At 47.2% G+C, this 21,380-nt stretch overlaps 1 protein-coding gene across 1 annotated transcript in view; it reads right to left on the bottom strand.

Annotated features, from left to right (window-relative positions):
* RNPEPL1 (arginyl aminopeptidase like 1) overlaps positions 1-21,209 on the bottom strand; it is a 28,872-nt gene extending 7,663 nt beyond the window's left edge. Inside the window, exons 1-5 of the mRNA XM_026650099.1 lie at positions 20,281-21,209; positions 10,419-10,559; positions 9,658-9,809; positions 7,290-7,406; positions 4,234-4,469 (exon numbers count right to left, since the gene is read on the bottom strand). Coding sequence (XP_026505884.1) covers positions 4,234-4,469; positions 7,290-7,406; positions 9,658-9,809; positions 10,419-10,559; positions 20,281-21,051 — 1,417 coding nt within the window. The 5' untranslated portion in view covers positions 21,052-21,209. The remainder of the gene's footprint in view (positions 1-4,233; positions 4,470-7,289; positions 7,407-9,657; positions 9,810-10,418; positions 10,560-20,280) is intronic.
* Positions 21,210-21,380: the final 171 nt, after the last annotated feature.

The raw sequence follows: 21,380 nt of genomic DNA, 5'->3' as shown, positions 1-21,380 counted from the left end.
TGAAAGACAAATGTCACAACAGGAGAAAATCAAATGAAAGTACTTTACAGGGAAACCAACCATAGAAATCCCTTGCAATTAGTGAAAAATATTTGCAATGAAAGTCTGAACTTGAAACATTGTATTTCCGAATTCTGGCTACATATCAGTCTGAAACAAAAAGGAACTCGTGGAATTAATCAACACAAAAACAACAATAGATTTCCCACTGCAGGCTCTTCTCTGATTAGATTTTACAAGCTAAGCAGAGTGGTACCTGGGCAATCTTTGAATGGGAAACTTCCAAGGAACACCCAGGTGATACAGGAAGTGATATTGGGAGTAGAGTAGTAGGCACTTTTCTTACCGTTCAGTATTTCATCAGTACCTCAGCCTGTTTGGGACACTGCTGAAGGATATGCCATCTCACGGAGGAGATATAGAGAGACGTTCTGACAAAGTGTGGCTATTAAAGGGTCTATAGCTCTTTTTGAAGCAGTAAGGGCTTTACCTGTAGTCTCCTAGCCAAATTCTGATTCAAGTTGTATCTCCTTCTCTCTCTCCTGTAGCTGAAATTAGGTAAAATTATTCTACATTTCCTGTCCCTAATTTCTGTGCAGAATTGCCCTGTGCTGTTAAGGCACTGCTGCTTTCACCCTACAGCTGGCTCCAATTTTTTGGTGACTGACCTGATCTCACCTATACCTTCACAGACATAGGGCGGTGTTGGAGAGAGGGCCTAAAAGCTAACTTCTGAGTAAGAAAATGACTTAAGTCCAGGCCCTCTACAAGATCTTTCTCTGAAAGGTTTCCAATTCCACTTGCAGGGTCAGCTACACAGGGGCAACATCAGAGCCTTTCAGTGTCTGGAAAGGGCTATGTAAAGAAGGGAGGCAGGAATTAAATGTATCAGGTCCTAGGGAACTCCGGGGGGAAGGAAGAACCAATACAGGAAGGATGAGGGGGCTCCACATTAACCAAAATGGAATCAACTGCTAGCACAGAAAATTTACAAGATTTGGGGCCATTTTTTCAACTAGGAGCAGGGAAAGACCCAATTGGTGCAGAGGAGCACTCAGATTGGGCAAAGACCTAGGGATGTCAGTAATACAAAGGTATCAATCTAGTAAAAAGACAGTTCATAAATTACTGCAACTGCTAGTTCTAAAGGCGAGAGGAACGAGACTGAACCCAGCAAGGATCTTCCTCTACCCCAGAGAGATAGAGATGGGAAGGGTAACATGTATTGGAAAGAATAGTTTAAACTGGAAGAGGGCTAAGATGAGAGGTACTGTCTGGAAAAGTAACAGAGTGTCAGACAAAGGAGTTTAATAAAGAGCTGCACAGCAATAAAATAAGTTCTGTAAGAGTCTAGCAATGGGAGAAGCTAGAAGATCAAGTTAAGTGAACTAGAATGCCTGTGGTGGAAGAGATCTGGACAGGAGACCATGGTGAAATGACGAAGTCAGAGAATAATGTAATACCGGACTATAAATCATATAGAAAGGATGAAGAAGATATCAGAAGTCAGGTGACATTGTACTATACCTAAAAGATTCCACATAATCTAATGAGGTTCAGTTTTTGAGTGAAGAGGACCATACACTAGAACAGTGGTTTTCAAACTGGGGGTCACAACCCAGTACTGGCACTGGGTCACGGCGGCTCTGGTCGGCACGGCCGACGGGGCCGTTAAAAGTCCCGTCGGCAGTGCTGCCCGGCTAAGGCAGGCTAGTTCCTACCTTTTCCGACACTGCACTGCGCCCCGGAAGCGGCCAGCAGCAGGTCCGGCTCCGGGGGGGGGGGGGGGGGGGGGACCACAGGGCTCCGTGCGCTGCCCCCGTCCCTAGCACCGGCTCCACGCTCCCATTGGAAGCTGGGGGTACCTGTGGGCGAGAGCCGCGCGGATCCACTTGTGCACCTCCACCTAGGAGCCAGACCTGCTACTGGCCGCTTCTGGGGTTCCGCGGTGCCAGGACAGGCAGGAAGCCTGCCTTAGCACCCCCGCTGCGCTGCTGACCAGGAGCTGCTGGAGGTAAGCCTGTGCCCCAAACCCACGCCCCAATCCCCTGCCCCAGCCCTGAGCCCTCCCTCAAACCCGGACCCCACTCCTGCACTCCAAACTCCTCATCCCCAGCCCCACCCCAGAGCCTGCACCCCCAGCCCAGAGCCCTGACCCCCTCCCGCACCCCAACCCCTTGCCCCAGTCCTGAGCCCCTTATTCCCAGCCCCACCTCGCAGCCCTCACACCTGCACCCCAACCCTCTGCCCCAGCCCTGAGCCCTCTCTCAAACCCGGACCCCCCTCCTGCACTCCAAACTCCTCATCCCCAGCCCCACCCCAGAGCATGCACCCCCAGCCCAGAGCCCTGACCCCCTCCCGCACCCCAGTCCCTTGCCCCAGCCCTGAGCCCCCTCCCACGCCCTGAGCCCCTCATTCCCAGCCCCACCTTGCAGCCCTCACCCCTGCACCCCAACCCTCTGCCCCAGCCCTGAGCGTCTCCCACACCCCAAACCTCTCAACCCCAGCTCCATTGGGTCGTGGGCATCAACAATTTTCTTCAACTGGGTTGCCAGAAAAAAAGTTTGAAAACCACTGCACTAGAATATGGATACAAATACTAAATCACAAGACTACCAATAGGTTTATACTCCTGGCCTCCTGGTCAGGAAAAGGATATTAGGTAAACAGTGAGGAGGGAGCTCAAAGAGGCAACTAAGTCTAATGAAACAGCATTAACAGGTGACTTTATATATGAATCACATATAAAATGATCAATTGTCACATCAGGACAACATATAGGGGAGCAGTTTTTCAACACCCTAAACAACTGCTTTTTGCAACAGCTAGTTCTAAAGGAAGGAGAGGAGAAGAGACTGAAACCAGCAAGGATCTTCCTCTACCCCCCCAGAGATAGAGATGGGAAGAGTAACAGGTATTGGAAAAGAATAATTTGAACTAGTCATACATATGATCTTTCACCAATGGAACTGTGACCACTCAGGAAAGAGACCTGAGTATTAATGTGGGGTCTGTTCAATGCACAATGGCAGTCAAACAAGGGAACAAAAGGTTACAATGGAATCCAAAAGATACTGACAAATATTATAATGAATGCCTTTTTGTAAACTGATGGCATCCCTTCTCCTAGAGCTCTGTTCTGGTAGCCCTACCTCAAAAAATCAGGATACATGAATCCAGGAAGGGACAGCAAAAGTGATTAGAGGCATGGCAAGGCTGCTAGGAAAGACTGAATAGAAAGGGACTGTTTAGTTTAGAGAGGAAACATACGAGGGGACATGACACTGGTACACAGAATAATGAACGGAAGAGAGAAGGTAAATTGGGCACTGGGACTGGTCGGCCCTGGGGTTAACAGTTAAGGCGGATTAACCGGTAAGACTAATGCTTACCGGTTAACCAGTTAACATTTTACATCCCTAACTGAAAGATGACAAATTAAGAAATGATCAAATGAAACACTATTTTTAAACCCACAACACATAATTGACCTGTGAAATTCACCGTCACAAGGTAGCACTGAGGCCAAGGGCTTAGCAGGATTAAAAATATACATCGATATATATGGACAGTGAGACCAACCTGAGTTAGATTTGATAGGGTAACTTACGGGATATAAACTCTTACATTTCAAGGCATTAGCCAGCCACTGACTGAGGACAATTAGGAAGAAACTTCACACGGGCAGGTTATCCCGTAAGTAACTACAAGTTTTCTCACACTTTTCTCTGAATCACCTGGCACTAGCCATGGTCAGGCACAGGTTACTGAACAGAGGGACCGCTGGCCTGATCCAATACAGCAATTCCTTCTACTGCATGTAAATCTCTTTGAGATCTTTGGCTGAAGCACAATGTAGGAACACCAGTCTTATGGTATCCAGTGTGACATCAGCCCAAAGCAAATCAATCCAAAGAGATTCAGTATTCACGGTGCTACGCTCATCAAATCCCCTGTGGGGTATGCTCACAAACAGTAAGAAAAAGAACCAGAAGCATTAATGGCAGGGTTCTAGTTGTTTTATGACACTATGGAGCTCCCAACACTAATATTTTATATTAGGACTTCGAAATCCCAACTCTCAGTGCGAAGTGGTTAAAAGTCAAATCTTTGCATGCCTTCTTCCTCTTATTCTATTTAAAGCTCAAATATTCCTTAACCCTCTCCCCATGAGCTGGGAGAAGTACAGCGTCAGACACACATGTCAAACAAAAACAATCGCAACATCTATACCATAGGTCTCGGTGGTGATCCGGCGCTGTGCATATGTGGCCAGCCCCTCGCTCAGCCACATCTCCTCCCACGTGGCGTTGGTGACTGCATTGCCAAACCAGCTGTGGGCAATCTCATGAATGACGTCGATGATGAGGAAATCGTCACTCTCCAGAATGGAAGAGATTATGAAGGTCAGGCATGGGTTCTCCATAGCAACGATGGGGAAGGATGGAGGAAGAAAAACAATATCATACCTGGAACGGAGGGAGACAGAGAAAGAGAAGCCAGAGGAGCCAAATTACTTTAATTTATCCAAAATTACACAGAAGCTTTGTTGACGGAAAGCTTACTTGAGGGTTAATGTGTTTTCCCCATTTCACCTCCTAACCCATTACTTGAGCCCTCTAGTCAATGCACTCCAGGTCAGACTGCAGCAACCCCCCGATTTCCCCCACCAGGTGATCAGCACTGGCCCATGATCAGAGAGCACTGCAATCAGCTTTGGTGGGTAGGAAAGCTTTCCTCCTGCCTATTCTTAACAAAGAAATACAGAAGCCCTGTGTACGTAGCTTACCCTAAGAACAAAAGCAATTCCCTCAAAAACAACAGACTCATCTGATAGTACCAAGGCTTCGAGTCAAAGTCAGACTGAACTCCAACAATCAGTTATAGGGGGTGTAGGGCCCTGTAGTGAGGCGGTGTGGGTCCCCGCCACCCCAGAGAGAGACGAGCCCCTCCGGACACCAGAGTGGGCGGAGCCAGGGAGTTCTGAGCCCACCCCCAAGAGGGTCAGGCGTGGCACAGGAAGTATAAAGGCCCAACCCCAGAGCTCACTGGGAGGGCAGCCGCCGAGGAGACCAGATGCCTCTGGCTTACCTCCCGGTTGGGAAGCCCCAGCAACCTGCAGCGGACCCAAGGGGTGGCCGGGCCTGCCCCAGGCCAGCTACCCGGAGGACTTGCCGAGCCTGCCCGAGGCCAGCTATCCCAAGGAACCCATGGTGTTGGACCCCCCTGAGGATACCATCCTGACCCAGGTACCTGAAGAGAGGGAGTCTGGAAGTAGCCTGGGGGCAGCCGACCCTCGTCTGGCTGCAGCACTGCCAGAGCCCACATCAGTGTGTTGCGGCCAGGATCCCCACTGACACAGCAGCGGGTCTTCTGCTGCTGCTAGGGCCCTGGGCTGGGACGCAGTGGAGTGGGAGGGCCTGCGTCCCCCCTGCCACCCAACTCACGGGTCGCTGTCTCCCCCTCTCCCAGGCCTTCGGACCCAGGGCCTGGGCTCACTGTTTATATACTGTTACTGCTCATCTCCTGCCTGAGGGCCTGAGCACCTCACCAGTGCCCCGCCCTAACCCAGGGCCTGGGCTCACTGTTTATATACTGTTACTGCTCATCTCCTGCCTAAGGGCCTGAGCACCTCACGAGTGCCCCGCCCTAACCCAGGGCCTCGGCTCACTGTTTATATACTGTTACTGCTCAGCCCCTGCCTGAGGGCCTGACACCTGACTCACCATTGCCCCACCCTGACGGGCTGACGAAACTGTGTTGTTTCTGCCCTCACAAAGCCCGCGTAGGTAGACTCCTGAGGCCAGACTAATTCCCTGCTAGACCTCTTCCCGAACTTAGTGAGGCAGTGTGGGTCCCCGCTGCCCCAGAGAGAGACAAGCCCCGGCTAACCTCTCTACAGACCCACCCCTGCAAAGTGCTAAGCGCCATCAACTCCCACTTCAATAGGAGATGAGCGCATTTAGCATCTCACAGAAGGCTCTCCACACCTTGCAAGATTGGGCTCCAAGCGAAGTATTGACTCTTACACTTGGCTAGGTGAGGCTCAAGCCCACCTTGTCCCAAGGACGTAAAACAAAAGTAAAAGGAAAGGGTTGGAATGAAAGAAACGGAGAGAGAGTTTGGGCTTAGTCCCTAGAGGAAGGAAGGCTGCATCACAAAGTGCTATGGCATGTCTGAAGGACTTCACCACTCCACAAGACCCAGTGTCCAGAAAGCTCCGGTCCTCAACACTGCCCACCCCGATGATCACGAGTACAAATACCAAATGGTGAGAGACAAATGGATTCTCCAAAGCAAAAATAAGAGGGAGATTGCTGTTCTTGTTTTGAATAAATTAAGTTTGCTTCCCCCATATTCTTCCTTTTTGCGACATGCTGAATTTCAGAGATGGATGATCTAACCATAACATGAACCATTCCCCCTCCCAAGCGGAATGCTGTGAAAGTTGAAGTAAAGACATTTTCCATTTTAACAAAAAAGAGTGTCGGCAAATCCAGAAGGAACTTTAATCATCTGCCTTCAAATTATTACACAAGCTACACAAATCCAGAGGAAGATAATGTAGCAAAATACACAAACGGTTTAAATACTGCAGGATGACACATGAAGTCAAGTGGGACTTAGCAAACATTAAATTTCTCAACTCAGCTGAAAATTCCAAAGTCTCCTGGGGAATATGGTGTAAAGAATAATATTGATTGCTACTCACAAAAGAAAAAAGAAAAAAAAAACTCTAAGAGGTCAGCATATGATCTAGAACTGGTTAAGGCTACGCAGGGCCTAGTTAGCCCAGATTGTCTGCAGCTTCCTGGAAGGCACTGAACTTTCCCCTTGTGCCACATCCTTTAAGCTTTTGCTGAAGGTCAATTCTAGCCAGCTGAGCTTCACTTTTTATTTTAATGTTTTGTAGTATTTTATTGTGCAGAACTTATAGAGCACGTATTGAGCGGTATATAAGTGTGCTGACTAGATAACGTGTGTTATTAAATACTTTATTTTATATGTATGCTGTGTTTATAGCATAGATTTTCTTGTAATTTTCTTTTGGAAAATTAAACTGAAAAACAAGCTTGTGTGTTTGATCCTCCGCATTGACTTCCATCAAAAGCAGGTCCACTGCTGAACCGAGACTCTGCAGTCAGTTATTAACTCCACACCATACACTCCTGAGATGCTCATCAGGCCTGCCAGATACAGTGACCCTTATGATGGAGCTCTATGTCCATCTTCTACATTCCTTTATATATTCCTTTCATGAGTATCCAGAAGAATTCTACTGAACTCACCTTCCCCATATGTAAGGGCCATAGAGGCTCTCTGCAGCACTCAGCCAACGCTCCACCATGCCAGACAGCTTGCTGATGGCTGTTGGCAGTAGACAAGGTTCTGCCCACACCCTGCTCCTGTCACAAAGCAGAAAATTGGAGCCAATAATTCAAACAGAATTAATTCCCTCTCTGAAAGAATAAAACCTCATCTTTCCACCACACTTTTATTTCATATCTGTATTCCAGTAGTGAATAGAGAGGTCTCAGGTCAGGATCAGGGCCCTTCTGTGCCAAGCACTGCATGGACACACAGGGAAAGATGGTTGCTGCCCCAAAGATCTTACAATTTATTAAGACTCAAGTAGATGTGCCCATTGGAAGGAACACGGAAGCTTGGTTGAGGGCAAGTAATAAACACATAAATTAGGGCTGTCAAGCGATTAAAAAAATTAATCGTGCTGTTAAACAATAATAGAATACCAATTATTTAAATATTTTTGGATGTTTTCTACATTTTCAAATATATTGATTTCAATTATAACACAGAATATGAAGTGTATAGTGCTCACTTTATATTTACTTTTGATTACAAATATTTGTACTGTAAAAAACAAAATAGTATTTTTCAATTCCCCCATTGCAAGTACTGTAGTGCAATCTCTTCATCATGAAAGTTGAATTTACAAATGTAGAATTATGTTAAAAAAAACCTGCATTCAAAAATAAAACAATGTAAAACTTTAGAGCTTACAAGTCCACTCAGTCCTACTTCTTGTTCAACCAATCGCAAAGACAAACATTTGCAGGAGATAATGCCCGCTTCTTGTTTACAATGTCACCTGAAAGTGACAACAGGCGTTCACATGGCATGTCACAAGATATTTACGTGCCAAATGCCCTAAAGATTCATATGTCCCTTTATGCATCAACCACCATTCCAGAGGACATTTGTCCACGCTGATGACGGGTTCTGCTCAATAACGATCCAAAGCATGTGGACCGATGCATGTTCATTTTCATCATTTGGAGTCAGATGCCAACAGCAGAACGTTGAGTTTCTTTTTTGATGGTTCAGGATCTGTAGTTTCCACATCAGAGTGTTGCTCTTTTAAGGCTTCTGAAAGCATGCTCCACACCTCATCCCTCTCAGATTTTGCAAGGCACTTCAGATTCTTAAACCTTGGGTCGTGAGCTGTAGCTATCTTTAGAAATCTCACATTGGTACCTTCTTTGTGTTTTGTCAAATCTGCAGTGAAAGTGTTCTTAAAACAGACAACATGTGCTGGGTCATCATCCGAGATTGCTATAACATGAAATATATGCAGAATGTGGGTAAAACAGAGCAAGAGACATACAATTCTCCCCCAAGGAATTCAGTCATAAATTTAATTAACGCATTTTTTTTAATTTGAGCGTCATCTGCATGGAAGCATGTCCTCTGGAATGGTAGCCAAAGCATGAAGGTGCATACGAATGTTTAGCATATCTGGCACGTAAATACCTTGCAATGCCAGCTACAAAAGTTGCCATGCGAATGTCTGTTCTCACTTTCAGGTGACATTGTAAATAAGAAGCGGGTAGCATTATGTCCCGTAAATGTGAACAAACTTCTTTATCTTCGGGATTGGCTGAACAAGAAGTAGGACTGAGTGGACTTGTAGGCTCTAAAATGTTACATTGTTTTGTTTTTGAGTGCAGTTATGCAACAACAAAAAAATCTACATTTGTAACTTGCACTTTCACGATAAAGAGATTGCACTACAGTACTTGTATGAGAACTGAAAAATCCTATTTCTTTTATCATTTTTAGAGTGCAAATATTTGTAATCAAAAATAATATAAAGTGAGCACTGTACACTTTGTATTCTGTGTTGTAACTGAAATCAATACATTTGAAAATGTAGAAAAACATCCAAAATATTTAATACATTTCAATTGGTATTCTACCGCTTAACAGTGCGATTAAAACTGCAATTAATTTTTTTAATCAGGATTAATTTTTTTGAGTTAATCGCGTGAGTTAACTGCGATTAATCGACAGCCCTAATACAAATAAACAACAACAACAACAACAACATGTTAATATAAGATCACAGTGCCTAGGCGCCCCAGTCTTGGACCGGGACCCCATTGTGTAGGCGCTGTATAAACCCAGGACAAAAAGACAGTCTGAAGAGCTCACACTAAGTACAGCTCCTGCAGTCCAATTCTGTGGAGTTTCTTATACCCAAGTAGACCTCCTGCTCTCTGAAGGGTCACAGCTCTCAATCCCAGATGGTAGCACAATATGCTGCATTAACCCTTACCCACGCTACCGTCCAACCCCCCAGCCCAGCTTTATATGGACACAAGGAATAAAGTAGAAGCAGCTGGCTGCCAATCTCACCTGGGGCCAATGTCTGCAGAGATAAGGTCCCCTGCCACCAGTGCCACGAGATAGGCAGGAACTGGATATTCCATATAAAACTGGTAGACGCCCTCCTGCTCCAAGTAGGTACTTTGGGTGGCACTCATCAACACTTGGATACCCGCGGGGGCCTGAAACACCAACACACATCTACTTAAGCTGGCTCAACAGGCTGAGATGATTGGGGTCAAGGGGCCAGACTCGCAGATCTTACTTTTCCTGGAAGGATGTAATTTAATGGATGGGAAAACATTTTATAGAGAGAGAAAGAGGCAGAGTAAGGTCAGATTTTATTTATTTTTTTAATCTGGATAAGCTGTCTGTGAAGTGACCATGACTAACCCCATTACAGAATGTACATGTGACTACTGGTGTTCCAGGAGCGCTCACATACCAAGTGGCTCCATCCACCCAAGAGATCACATTACCTGGTACTGCTTTTTCAGAACTGTGCACTGCCTAGTCATCAATGGGGAGGGTTACCCCTCAATAACCACTGCTGGAAGCTACCACCCAATCTAATTCTCTCTTTCATAATATGCACTGCAGAACGAATGGTCCCAGAGGACCTTGGCTATTGGAATGCAAGGCCTGGGAGTTTTCAAAGTGGCTATGCTGGTTTTGTTCAGGGAGGACCTAAAGTCTCATGCCTGCTACTAGATCACCATTTCTTCTCTCTCATTAGCTGTCACTGGAGCACTGTGTTGTTCCTACCCAAGATTTCCACTGCAGTTACCTACCTTGACTGTAGCTGAATAGGTGCATTTCACTGCTGGTGTGTCAAAGCAGGGAAAGAAGGACCGATTACACACTGAATGGCCCTGGGTGAAGACAAACGGCTTGGCTTTGCCACAAGTTAGCTCTGGGTCCAGCCACCAGATCTGTTGGAATGTCAGATGGAGCAGAGGTGAGCAAAAGGAACAAAATTGATACAAAGGGCAGAGGAGCTGAAATTAAGAGGTATGCTGAAAGAATCAGAGGCAGTTAGTGATTCTTCATTCATACGCCTGGGGTAATGCATATTTCCACTTCCAACAATTTCAGCCGCCATACATTTGCCATGGCCATCCAAACAGAGTAATTTTCTTTCACTATCTGGCTACATAATGCAGTGCACAGCAAACCATAAACCCGCTCAGCTCAGGCCCTGCAATAACTGGAAATACAGATTTTCTTGGGGAGTAATCACCTGCCAAACCTGCAAAAAAACATCTCCTTGAGTAAAATGTAGTGCAGATGTTACAAAAGTAAGAACATATGGGGTCAGTAGTGCAAGCTTCCAAAAGCAGGTTCAAACAGTGTAAATATCATTATAGGGTGATAATAGCCAATATGGATGTGTCAAGAACCAACCAACCAACCTAGTATTAATATAAAGTGGGTGCATAACTGGTTGAAAAACCATACTCAAAGACTACTTATCAATGGTTTGCTGTCAAACTGGGGGACATATCTAGTGTGGGGTCTGTCCTAAGTCTGGTACTATTCAATATTTTCATCAATGATTAGGATAATGGTGTGGAGGGTATGCTTATAAAATTTGTGGATGACACCAAGTTGGGAAGGATCGCAAGTGCTTTGGAGGACAGGATTAGAATTCAAAATCACCTTGATAAATTGGAGAATTGAAAATCTGAAATCAACATGATGAAATTCAACAAATACAAGTGCAGTACTACATTTAGGTAGGAAAAAATCAAATGCACAACTACAAACAGAGAATAACTGGCTAGGCAGTAGCACTGCAGAAAAGGATCTGAGGGTTAGGGCTTGTCTACACTTGCCGCAGGATCGACGCTGCGGTGATTAATGCATCAGCGGTCGATTTAGCGGGTCTAGGGAAGACCCGCTAAATCGACCGCCGGTCACTCTCCTGTCGACTCCTGTACTCCACCTGATCGAGAAGAGTAAGGAGAGTCGACGGGAGAGTGTCTCCCGGCGACGTCACGTAGTGTGGACCCCACAGCAAGTAGGTCTAAGCTACGTTGATTTGAGTTACACTATTCATGTAACTCAAATTGCGTAGCTTAGATTGACTTTTCCCTTTAGTGTAGACAAAACTTCACAGGGGATCACAAATTGAATACAAGTCAACAATGTGATGCAGTTGCAAAGAAACCTAATATTCTGGGGTGTATTAACAGGAATATCACATGTATGACATGGGAAGCAACTGTTCCACTCTACTTGGCACTGGTGAGGCCTCAGTTGGAATACTGTGTCCAGTTTTGGGCACCGCACTTAAAGAAAAAAGTGGACAAATGGGAGAGAGACCAGAGGAGAGCAACCAAAATTGTAAAAGATTTAGAAAACCTAAGAGGAAAGGTTAAAAAATCTGGGCATCTTTAGTCTTGAGAAAAGACAACAGAGAGGGACCGGTTAATACTTTTCAAATCTGTTACGGGCTGTCATAAAGAGAAAGGTGGTCAATTCTTCTTCACATCCACTGTATATAGGACAAGTAGTAATGGGCTTAGTTTGCAGCAAGAGAAATTTAGGCTAGATATTAGAAAAAACTTTCTAACTATAAGGACAGCACTGGAATAGGTTACCAAGGGAGGTTGTGGAATCCCTGTTTGTACAGGTTATTAAGAGCAGCTTAAACAAACACTTGTCAGTGATGGTCTAGGTATACTTGGTCCTGCACAGGGGGATGGACTAGACGTCCTTTCAAGGTCCCTTCCAACCCTACATTTCTATGATTCTATGATCACTGGTCCCCAAAACAGCCCTGCTAACTGCAGCACCACTGAAATGCAGCCATCTCTGGGGGGAAATGGCAGCAGCCTAACAGAGGGGTACAGCATACACACCATATTCAGAGAGTAGAAAATTTTGGCCAATGACACCAAAGCAATGCTTTTTTAAAAAAAAAGGGGGGGGGGCAATGGGATCTTTAGTATCCAGCAAAGCAATCAGCCCCTGTTTCTTCTGTCTCACGCATGCAGGCAGGCTAAGAACTGTATGGAAACAGAGAGCTCTTCTGTTGCCTCACATTAGCCTCAGAATTATTACTACTGAGTCACATGGGCGAACTCAATTAGTTCCAACCAGAATATAAAGGGAGAGTAGTGTCTCTTTGGGCCACTTATACTGTAAACCAGTGTTTCCCAAACTTGGGACGCCGCTTGTTTAGGAAAAACCCCTGACGGGACGGGCCAGTTTGTTTACCTGCCGCGTCTGCAGGTTCGGATGATCGCGGATCCCACTGGCCACGGTTCGCCGCTCCAGGCCAACGGGGGCTGCAGGAAACGGCGCGGGATGTGCTGGCCACCACTTCCAGCAGCCCCCGTTGGCCTAGAACAGTGAACCGCGGCCACTGGGAGCCGCGATCGGCCGTACCTGCGGACGCGGCAGGTAAACAAACCGTCCCGGCCCGCCAGGGGCTTTCCCTAAACAAGCGGCGTCCCAAGTTTGGGAAACACTGGTGTAAACAGACTGGTTACTGAGTCCAGGCTGTGCTGCTACAGGTGCTGGATAGAACCGGACGTAGGGACATAGCCTGGGAGGCACTGATTGGGGAAGGTACAGAGGGGAGTACAGGGAATTAGGGTGAGCAAGCAGGACCTTTTATATATTTTTTTTTAATTTGTTTAAATTCTTAGTGTTTTCTAAATGTTCTAAAAGAACGAACTTACAACACAGATGAAATCCTCCCCTTCTCCATTATCCATATCCCTGAACCAGGGGAAACACACATGCCTCTGATGGACTTCTAAGGTCTGCAAGAAAGATGCCCCACTTTGGTGCACCTCATAAGCTCTGTTGAAGCAGAGCTCCCCTCCTATAGGCCTTACGCACCAACATGATTTATACTAACAGTGAGGTTAAAACACAAAAAACCAACCACCACCAAGGAAAGTCCCAAATAAAATAAAATAAAATAAAAAAAACTTAAAAGAAGAACTACAGCTGGATGCCTGTTTCAATGGAGTCCACTTAAAGCCCAAAAATTCATCTTGCCTTTTCTTTAAAAAATAAAAGAATGGTGAAAGGATCTAGTCCATTCTTCACTGCCACATAACCCTTCAGCATTCATTAAATACCCGCAACCAACTTCTAGCACTCTCTCAACTTTAGATTTGCCAACAAATTAAGTAAAGCCAACAAATTAATACATTATAAAATCCTATTTCCTTTTCAAGGATCCATCTCCAACATTCTGTAACATGAACACACTACAACATTACTCAGTACGACATACATATTAGCTGCAACACAGTTAACAATAAAAGGTATAAACTTGCAACGTCTCATGCGGTTACATAAACCAATTATCATCTTACAATCAACACATATCCTACTGCAACAGATGGCTCCAATCCTGTTCAGAAAAATATCCCGTCTACCCCACCATCACATCCCCCTGTGCTGCGTGGTGGAACTGAGGGGTGGCTCAAATGACCCCACAAAGAGCCATGCCCCTGCTTGTGTTGCTGCCTGCCCCTGAGATTGGAAAAAACCTCACTCTTCCCCATAGCCACATCACACATGCTGCTTTCCTTACCATCCAGTCATGGCTTTCCCTGTCAGACATTTCCAGGTGTGTCAAATACCCAGCGTCCCCTATCTTAGAGAAACAGGGGGATGGCTGCTTTGCCCAATTCCCTCCACTGAAAAAAAGGTGGTTTCCCACAGTCTGTCTCTCCCTCTCCACATGAGAAGTGGGGCACTGACAATGCATCTCAAGCCACCAGCGCAAAACTTCATATTTTACTGAACCAGATAAGCATTTGTATGTATTCGCTGTGTGCCCCCAAGGCAGATAGCTGTGCTTCCTGCAGTTCTGAAACCTACAGCTGATACTGTGTTTATTATTGGTCAAGCCATTGGAAACACCACCAGTGCCCCAGTTTCTCTGCAGGATTGGCATTCACACCCGTGGTGAGGAATGGGCTGCTCCATCTGAAACAAGAATCTCAGATCTATAGGAAGCAATTAAACTGCCCATCTGAAATACAGAGGACTTGGGTAAAAGAGAGACACACTTGGGGAGCAGGGAGTGAAGTGTCACTCAGTGATGTTGGAAGAACTATGACATCTCCAACTGAAATGGTACAGAGGTCAGCTGCTGTCTGAACACAGGTTGACTTTTGTGCTGTATCACAGGGAGGAGGAAATACTAACCATTTTTATAACCTGAAATGCAAACCCTGGCTTGTCCCATTGTCATGGAAAGAAAACAATAGTGGATGATAACATATTAAATGCCAAGTCAGGGACATGTCACATCTGGAGATTTGAAGTGCATGTAGAATTTACTTTCCCTGGAACGGCAAAAATATTTTTTTTTTTTGCAGAACGTCTCTAGTCCTGAAAGGTTGGGGCTGCATTACCCTCACTTCAACATATTTCACTACTGTATGAAGTCCACACGCCACTAGGGTAGTGCTGTGCTTAACACACGCTTGCTCCTGGAGCGTGAAGGTGGTATACAGATCGTAGTTCCCTAACAGAACACAGCCCCAGAAAGGAACTGGAATACTCTGTGAAAGACAGATTTAATCTCCCAGCTGTCCCTTAAGAGCCATCCACCATAAAAAGATATTGGCTCCTGCCAGATCTGCATGAGGAATAATGGACAGCTGAACAACATACACAGATAGCTAAAGCCAAATAAATAAATGCAACACAATTCCATGTTTCAATCAGATATTTCTAGCCTCTCATGCTACCTTACTGCTGATACCTCTATGCTGGATTGAAACATTAATTTATTATTTAATAACACCACCCACAAATGTACTAGGGGCCTCACAGGAAACAGTCCCTGCCCCCAAAAAACTCATCTTAAGAAAGATCTCGCAAAGACTGAAAAGATCCAGGGAAGGGCAATGAAGATGGTTCTAAGTCTAGGTAGGACTTCTATGAGAGAGAAGTCTCAAAATCTAAAGTTATTTAGCCTGCAAAGAGAAGAGAGTTTATGAGGAATTTACTAATGTATTGACAATTATAAAGAATGAAAACAAATCACTCTGAACACCGCGTCACCTGTACTTACAGTGTAGTGCTACACTAAAAACAATGGCACCACATTCTCACCACTCAATTGCCCTAGAGCCAATAAGACCGAAAAAGTGTAAGTGACAGCATAGGCTCAGACATGATGGGGCTGAGGAGCAGATGTTCACTGAAGGCATAATTTGGCTTGCAGAGTATTTATGCCAATGTGCAGGTCAGAAAACACAATGGGGCTTTGAGATTGTGAAGCAAAGGTGAGACCACTCTCTGCTGCCAACAATATCCTTAGGACACCAGGCTTTGTAACTGTATTTCAACAGCATCAGTCAATGCAATCAGAAAGAGAGCAAAAAGGCCGCAAGAGAAAAGCCCCAGGAGAAAGAACATCTGCCTCACACTCAATCCCGGAAAGACCAAACCAATGATGATGGGACTGGAGAATCCAGATGAGGGTCTGGACACAGCATCCATGCATTTGTCATCTCCAGACTAGATTACTGCAATACATTGTATCCAAGGGTAAAAGCAGAAGCTCCTGCAGCACAAGGCAGATCACATAAGCAGGATGAGACAATAAGAGAACATCACCCAAGTGCTCTGCATTCTCCACTGATTCTCAGTGCACTTCTAATGCCAACAGTCTTGGCTCAGGACGTAGCTATGTCTGAGACCACTTCTCCATCCATGACCCAAGACAATTCTGCCTGTGGCATAATGCAGCTGGCAAAAGCCAGCACAAAGATAAAACATTCTCAGTCAAGATGACTAGACTGTGGAATCAGCTTCCAGAACAAGCATGTACACCTCTACCTCGATACAACGCTGTCCTCAGGAGCCAAAAAATCTTACCGCGTTATAGGTGAAACCGCGTTATATCGAACTTGCTTTGATCCGCCAGAGTGCAGAGCCCTGCCCTGCCCCGCCCCGCCCCCCCCAGAGCGCTGCTTTACCACGTTATATCCGAATTTGTGTTATATTGGGTCGCATTACATTGAGGTAGAGGTAAAGATCTAATTTACCTTTTCAGTTCTTAGAAGCTACAGTGAGGAGCTCTATAAGAACAACCAAGACAGAATATATATTGTTATATAGTTCATGAGGTGACAGCCAGAGATACTCTTTTCTTACTTCTAAGCTGAGCAAATTTGATATGGAGTTGTGGGGCCAATTTTTACTGTCACTTCTCAAGACAGAACTACACTTGAAATATCAGCACATTTAGACCAAAAGGAATCATCACTTTAAGTAGCAAATAGCATATGCAAATCACTGCCACGGTTGAGTCAAATTTTTAAGTGGCAGGATAATTTTAGATCACTGAGGGTTTTTGCAGAGTTATAAACTATGATAAGACCTAGATACCAGTGTTCACACTGCTTTAGAAATGCTGTGTGATTAGGTAATTTTATGCCCTATTGCCGGTCATTCTCATGAGAGAATCCCCATTTCCACCCCCTGGTACCACATGCAGCAAATGCACAATTGGCCGAGTGCATTCTGGAGGTTTTTCTTCCATACCATCAGGCATCAAGCAACATCAGAGGCAGGATGATGAAACTGATCTGATCATATCAACATGGCAAATCTAATAGGGACCTCCAATGTCATGACATGGTGGTCACGCCTACCAGACAATCTGGGCTTGACGGAGACAGAGATCACAGCAACTAGAAAAAAAATTCTGCGTATTCTGAATTTTAACCACTTTCTCAAGTGGCAACATTGCTGTTTATTTTCTGGACTGCTCCAAATCAGGCAGAGAGATGGCTCTTCATGGGACATTTCCAGGATGATCATCATTCCTGACCTGGCAGCTGGGGACTTAATGAGAAAAGTTCTATAGCACCCCAGCTAAAGGTTCTAAAATCAAGATTATAGAGACTTCGTGTGAAGTACTATAGAAAGAGGAATACAGAAAGGAAGGTCCAGTGGTCAGGGTGCTAATCTGAGACCCAGGTTCAATACCCAGCTCTGACATAGGCTTCCTGCGTGAATTTGAGCAAGTCACTTAGTCTCTCTGTCCAATGGGGATAACAGCACTGCTCTACCTCAGTGCAGGTTGTGAGGTGCTCAAGTACTATAGTAATGAATGGGGACCCGATAAATACCTGAGATAGAGAGAGAGAGAGAGAGAAATCTGGTAAATCACTTCTACTTGGAAATCTGTTCTTTTCACAAGGATGTGTGACTACTACTTGTTGTCTACTAGATTATTTTGCCATAAACTGATTTTTTCAGTTTTTTTCCCCTTAGATTTTCTGTTTGAATAATTTTCAGCAATTAAAACAATTACAGGTGCTAGTCCCATTACTTTTGTGACCCTAAAGCTAGATGCAGCGCATTATACTAAACAAACAAGCTGCGATAGGTAAGGGTAAATCACATCAGATAAAATGAGCATGTCCATCACATTAGAGTATCAAAGTTTTGCGAGTCTCACAAAACCCTCATGAGACCTTATTACATTTTGTAAAGGGACGTATGCAGCCCAAGTGAGCAAAGCACCTTCGTATTACAGCCAAATACAAAGAGAACGGATATTGTACTGTTCAGTTACAGAGAGCTGAATTTAACTTAATTTAATAAAGTCCAGTGATTGCTTAGATATGTTTATTTCCATAATCCCTTGGAATTTCAAGATCAGCTGGGTATTGACTGAAAGTTCAGGGTCCAAGTGGTTACAGAGAATTATAGGAATCCAAATGAGCAGCAAAATTTGTAAAGATCTCTCTTTACTGCAGAAAAAAGTTGCTTGTCCCATGCAGATTAGCCAGTCAGGGGCCACCACTAGGTGGGCCTGTTGAGCGTACTGTGTTATAATCCAATTAAACACTGCCAAACCCAGACACATCCAATAGAATGTCTTCCCAAAATACTGGTACACGGCTATTCATGCCTGAATTGTGTATTAAATGCAAGCATCACAATTCCAGCTCCCTGCTGTTGTTACCAAAATGTAACTGGCTATCTAAAGCCTAATTTTTGCAAACATTTGGCAAAAGTCCACTGTATTCTGGCTTACTTGCAGATACCCGACCTGCTCAGAAGCATTCTGAATGAGGCAGAAAAGGAAAGGAACCAAGGCCAGGTACACATTACAAACTTTTGCTGGCATAGACAGGGGTGCTACGAGGTGTGCTTTATGACCAAATACATGTGCCAGCAAAAGCCCTTAGTGTACATGCAGTTATACTGGCAAAACTGCAGCTGGAGCTTAAAATAATGCATACCCACAACATGCAAGGAGTGCTTTGGCAGTATAGATACCAATATGGCTATACTGGCAAAGCACTTCTAGTGTAGACCTGTCTGAGTGTACACCGCTTGCCAACAACTATGTTAATTTTAAGGGCGTAACTCTGAGCTGCTTATGCCCATAGTGGCAATGAACAGGGGCATCAACTTTTGAGAGCCATAGAAAGAGCAAGTGGCTCAGTCAGCGCATGTGTTGTAAAAAGCCTTTGTTGCACCCATCACAGGTTGGTGCTTCAGAAGAGGGCTCGTGTTTATTCAGTGTCACATCCTGAGGTACGCCCTTGTTGAGTGAAGAGAGATGTCACACACACTGACTCAGAAGGAGCACACTGAGTAGGAAGGGGAAAGCTGCTGTTTACACACAGACCATCTGGTAATCAGAAAAATGGCAGGATAACGTAGCAGTGAAATTCTGATTTTCCTCGAACGCCAGCCCACACGCACGCACCAACTTCAAAGACAGGGAATTATAGGTCAAAAATGAAAAAACAATAATATGAAAATAAGTAACCTCATGATATTACATAGGGTAGACGCCCCCTCGTTCCTACACCTCCACTTGTCTGCTGTCATCTCCCCCTGGGTCGAGCTGTGGCTAATCTAACCTGGGGCTGGGTCTACACTACAGCGGGGTTCCGACCTAAGATACGCAACTTCAGCTACGTGAATACCGTAGCTGAAGTTGCGTATTTTAGGTCGGCTTACCTGGCGGTGAGGACGGGGGAAAGTCGACCGCTGCCGCGCTGCCGCCGACTCCGCTGCCGCCTCTTGCCGAGGTGGATTTCCGGAGTCGACGGCAGAGCGATCAGGGATCGATTTTACCGCGTCCTCACGAGACGCGGTAAGTCGATCCCCGATAGACCGATTGCTACCCGCCGGATCGGCGGGTAGTGAAGACATACCCCTAGACTGCAAGTGCCTCAGATGGGCACTGTGTCTTTGTAGGTGTCTGAAGAGCTACCCATGCTTACGATACATGGATAACAAGACAGTGAATTGCCAATATGGGAAACCAGCTCCACTGTCACTCCCATGTAATCACACCACCTACCGCTACCATCCACAGAAACAAATGCTTCAAAATGACAGGCAAGGTCATTTAGGCTGGGCCCAGACAAAACCCCAGGAGAAAGTCCACGAAACCCCAAAGCACAACCTGCCAGTGAAGACTGTATTTCAACCCACACCTTCTGCTGTACCCTGGCAAAAGGAGAGAGAAATCCAGGCCTAGGTCTGGGAAGATAGCCGAGGGCACAGGCTGTACCTCCTGCCAGACTCCCACCTGGCCGCTGGTCTTTGTGCTGCCCGGCAGGGTACCCAGACACCCCCTCCAAGAAGGAGCAAACATTCGAGCAAAGGAGACAGGGGCTCTGCAAGGCTACTTACGGCCGGGCCGTCGGTGGTGGTGTAGCGGACGATGATCTGGAAGGGCTGGTGAGGCTGCAGGGCAGCGGGCAGGGAGATGGTGAGGGAGGAGCCATAGTCAGTGAAGGGGTCTACCCTGAAGACGAGAGGGCAGGAGGCTGCGGAAGGGTCGGGGAAGGTGGGGCAGGGAGGGGGCGGCAGGTCGGGCGCAGGGGGGAAGTCAGGGGAGGGGCACGCCAGGGGGCTGGAAGGGAGGGCAGCGAGCTGGGCCTGGGCCCCGGGGTCCGGGGTCAGCACCGGGGTGGCAGGCGCTGAGAGCGGGGTGGAGGCGGTGGAAGGGGCGGACAGGGGGGACGAGGAGACGGTGGAGGGGTCGGGCAGGAGGGGGGTGAGGGCACAGGCGGAGCCGCAGGGCAGGAGCGGCTCGGCGGGGGGGGGGCCGGGGCCGGCGGGGAAGGCGAAGGCGCAGGGCCCCTCCCCGGCCGGGGCGCGGCGGTAGCCGGCCGAGAGGACGCGCAGGGCCGGGTGCGTGTCCAGCACCAGGGCGCGGGGCCGGGCCCGCAGGGCGCAGAGCTCCAGCACCAGGCAGCCGGCCAGCGCGCGGGCCGCGGGCCGCAGCTCCAGCCCCAGCTGCAGGTGGCGGAGGCGGAAGAGCTGCGAGCTCGAGGCCGAGGCCACGTCCGGCGGGGGCTCGGGCGGGGGCGGCGGCGGGGCCGGCGGCGCCTCGGGCCCGGGCGGGGGCCCCTTGCGGCAGCAGCACAGGCCGGGCGGCCGCGGAGCCGGAGCCGCCATGGAGCGGAGGAGGCGGAGGCGGCGGCGGCCGCTATGTGAAATCCATGGGCGGGCGGGGAGGAGGGAGGCCCCGCGGCCGAGGCCACCGGGGGGAGGAGAGCCGCGCAGGCCCCGCTCGGCACCGGCCCACGGGAGCGCCGGACCCGGCCGGCAGCACGGAGAAGGGGCGGGGTGGCGGCCGCCAGGGGGCGCCCGGGTCAGAAATCCCGGCCGCGGCCGCCAGGGGGCGCCGGCGGGCGCGAGCGATCGGCGGGGCGCGGCCGCCAGGGGGCGCCCGGGAAGGGAACGTGCCGGGGAGTCGCTAGGCGGGTGCTTGGCTCCCCAAGGCC

This window comes from Terrapene carolina, unplaced genomic scaffold (assembly GCF_002925995.2).
Source record: "Terrapene carolina triunguis isolate 2854851 unplaced genomic scaffold, T_m_triunguis-2.0 Scaffold88, whole genome shotgun sequence".
Lineage (NCBI taxonomy): Eukaryota > Metazoa > Chordata > Testudines > Emydidae > Terrapene > Terrapene triunguis.
The sequence above is the reverse complement of the archived record's forward strand: the minus strand, read 5'-3'. Positions and strand labels throughout refer to the sequence as shown.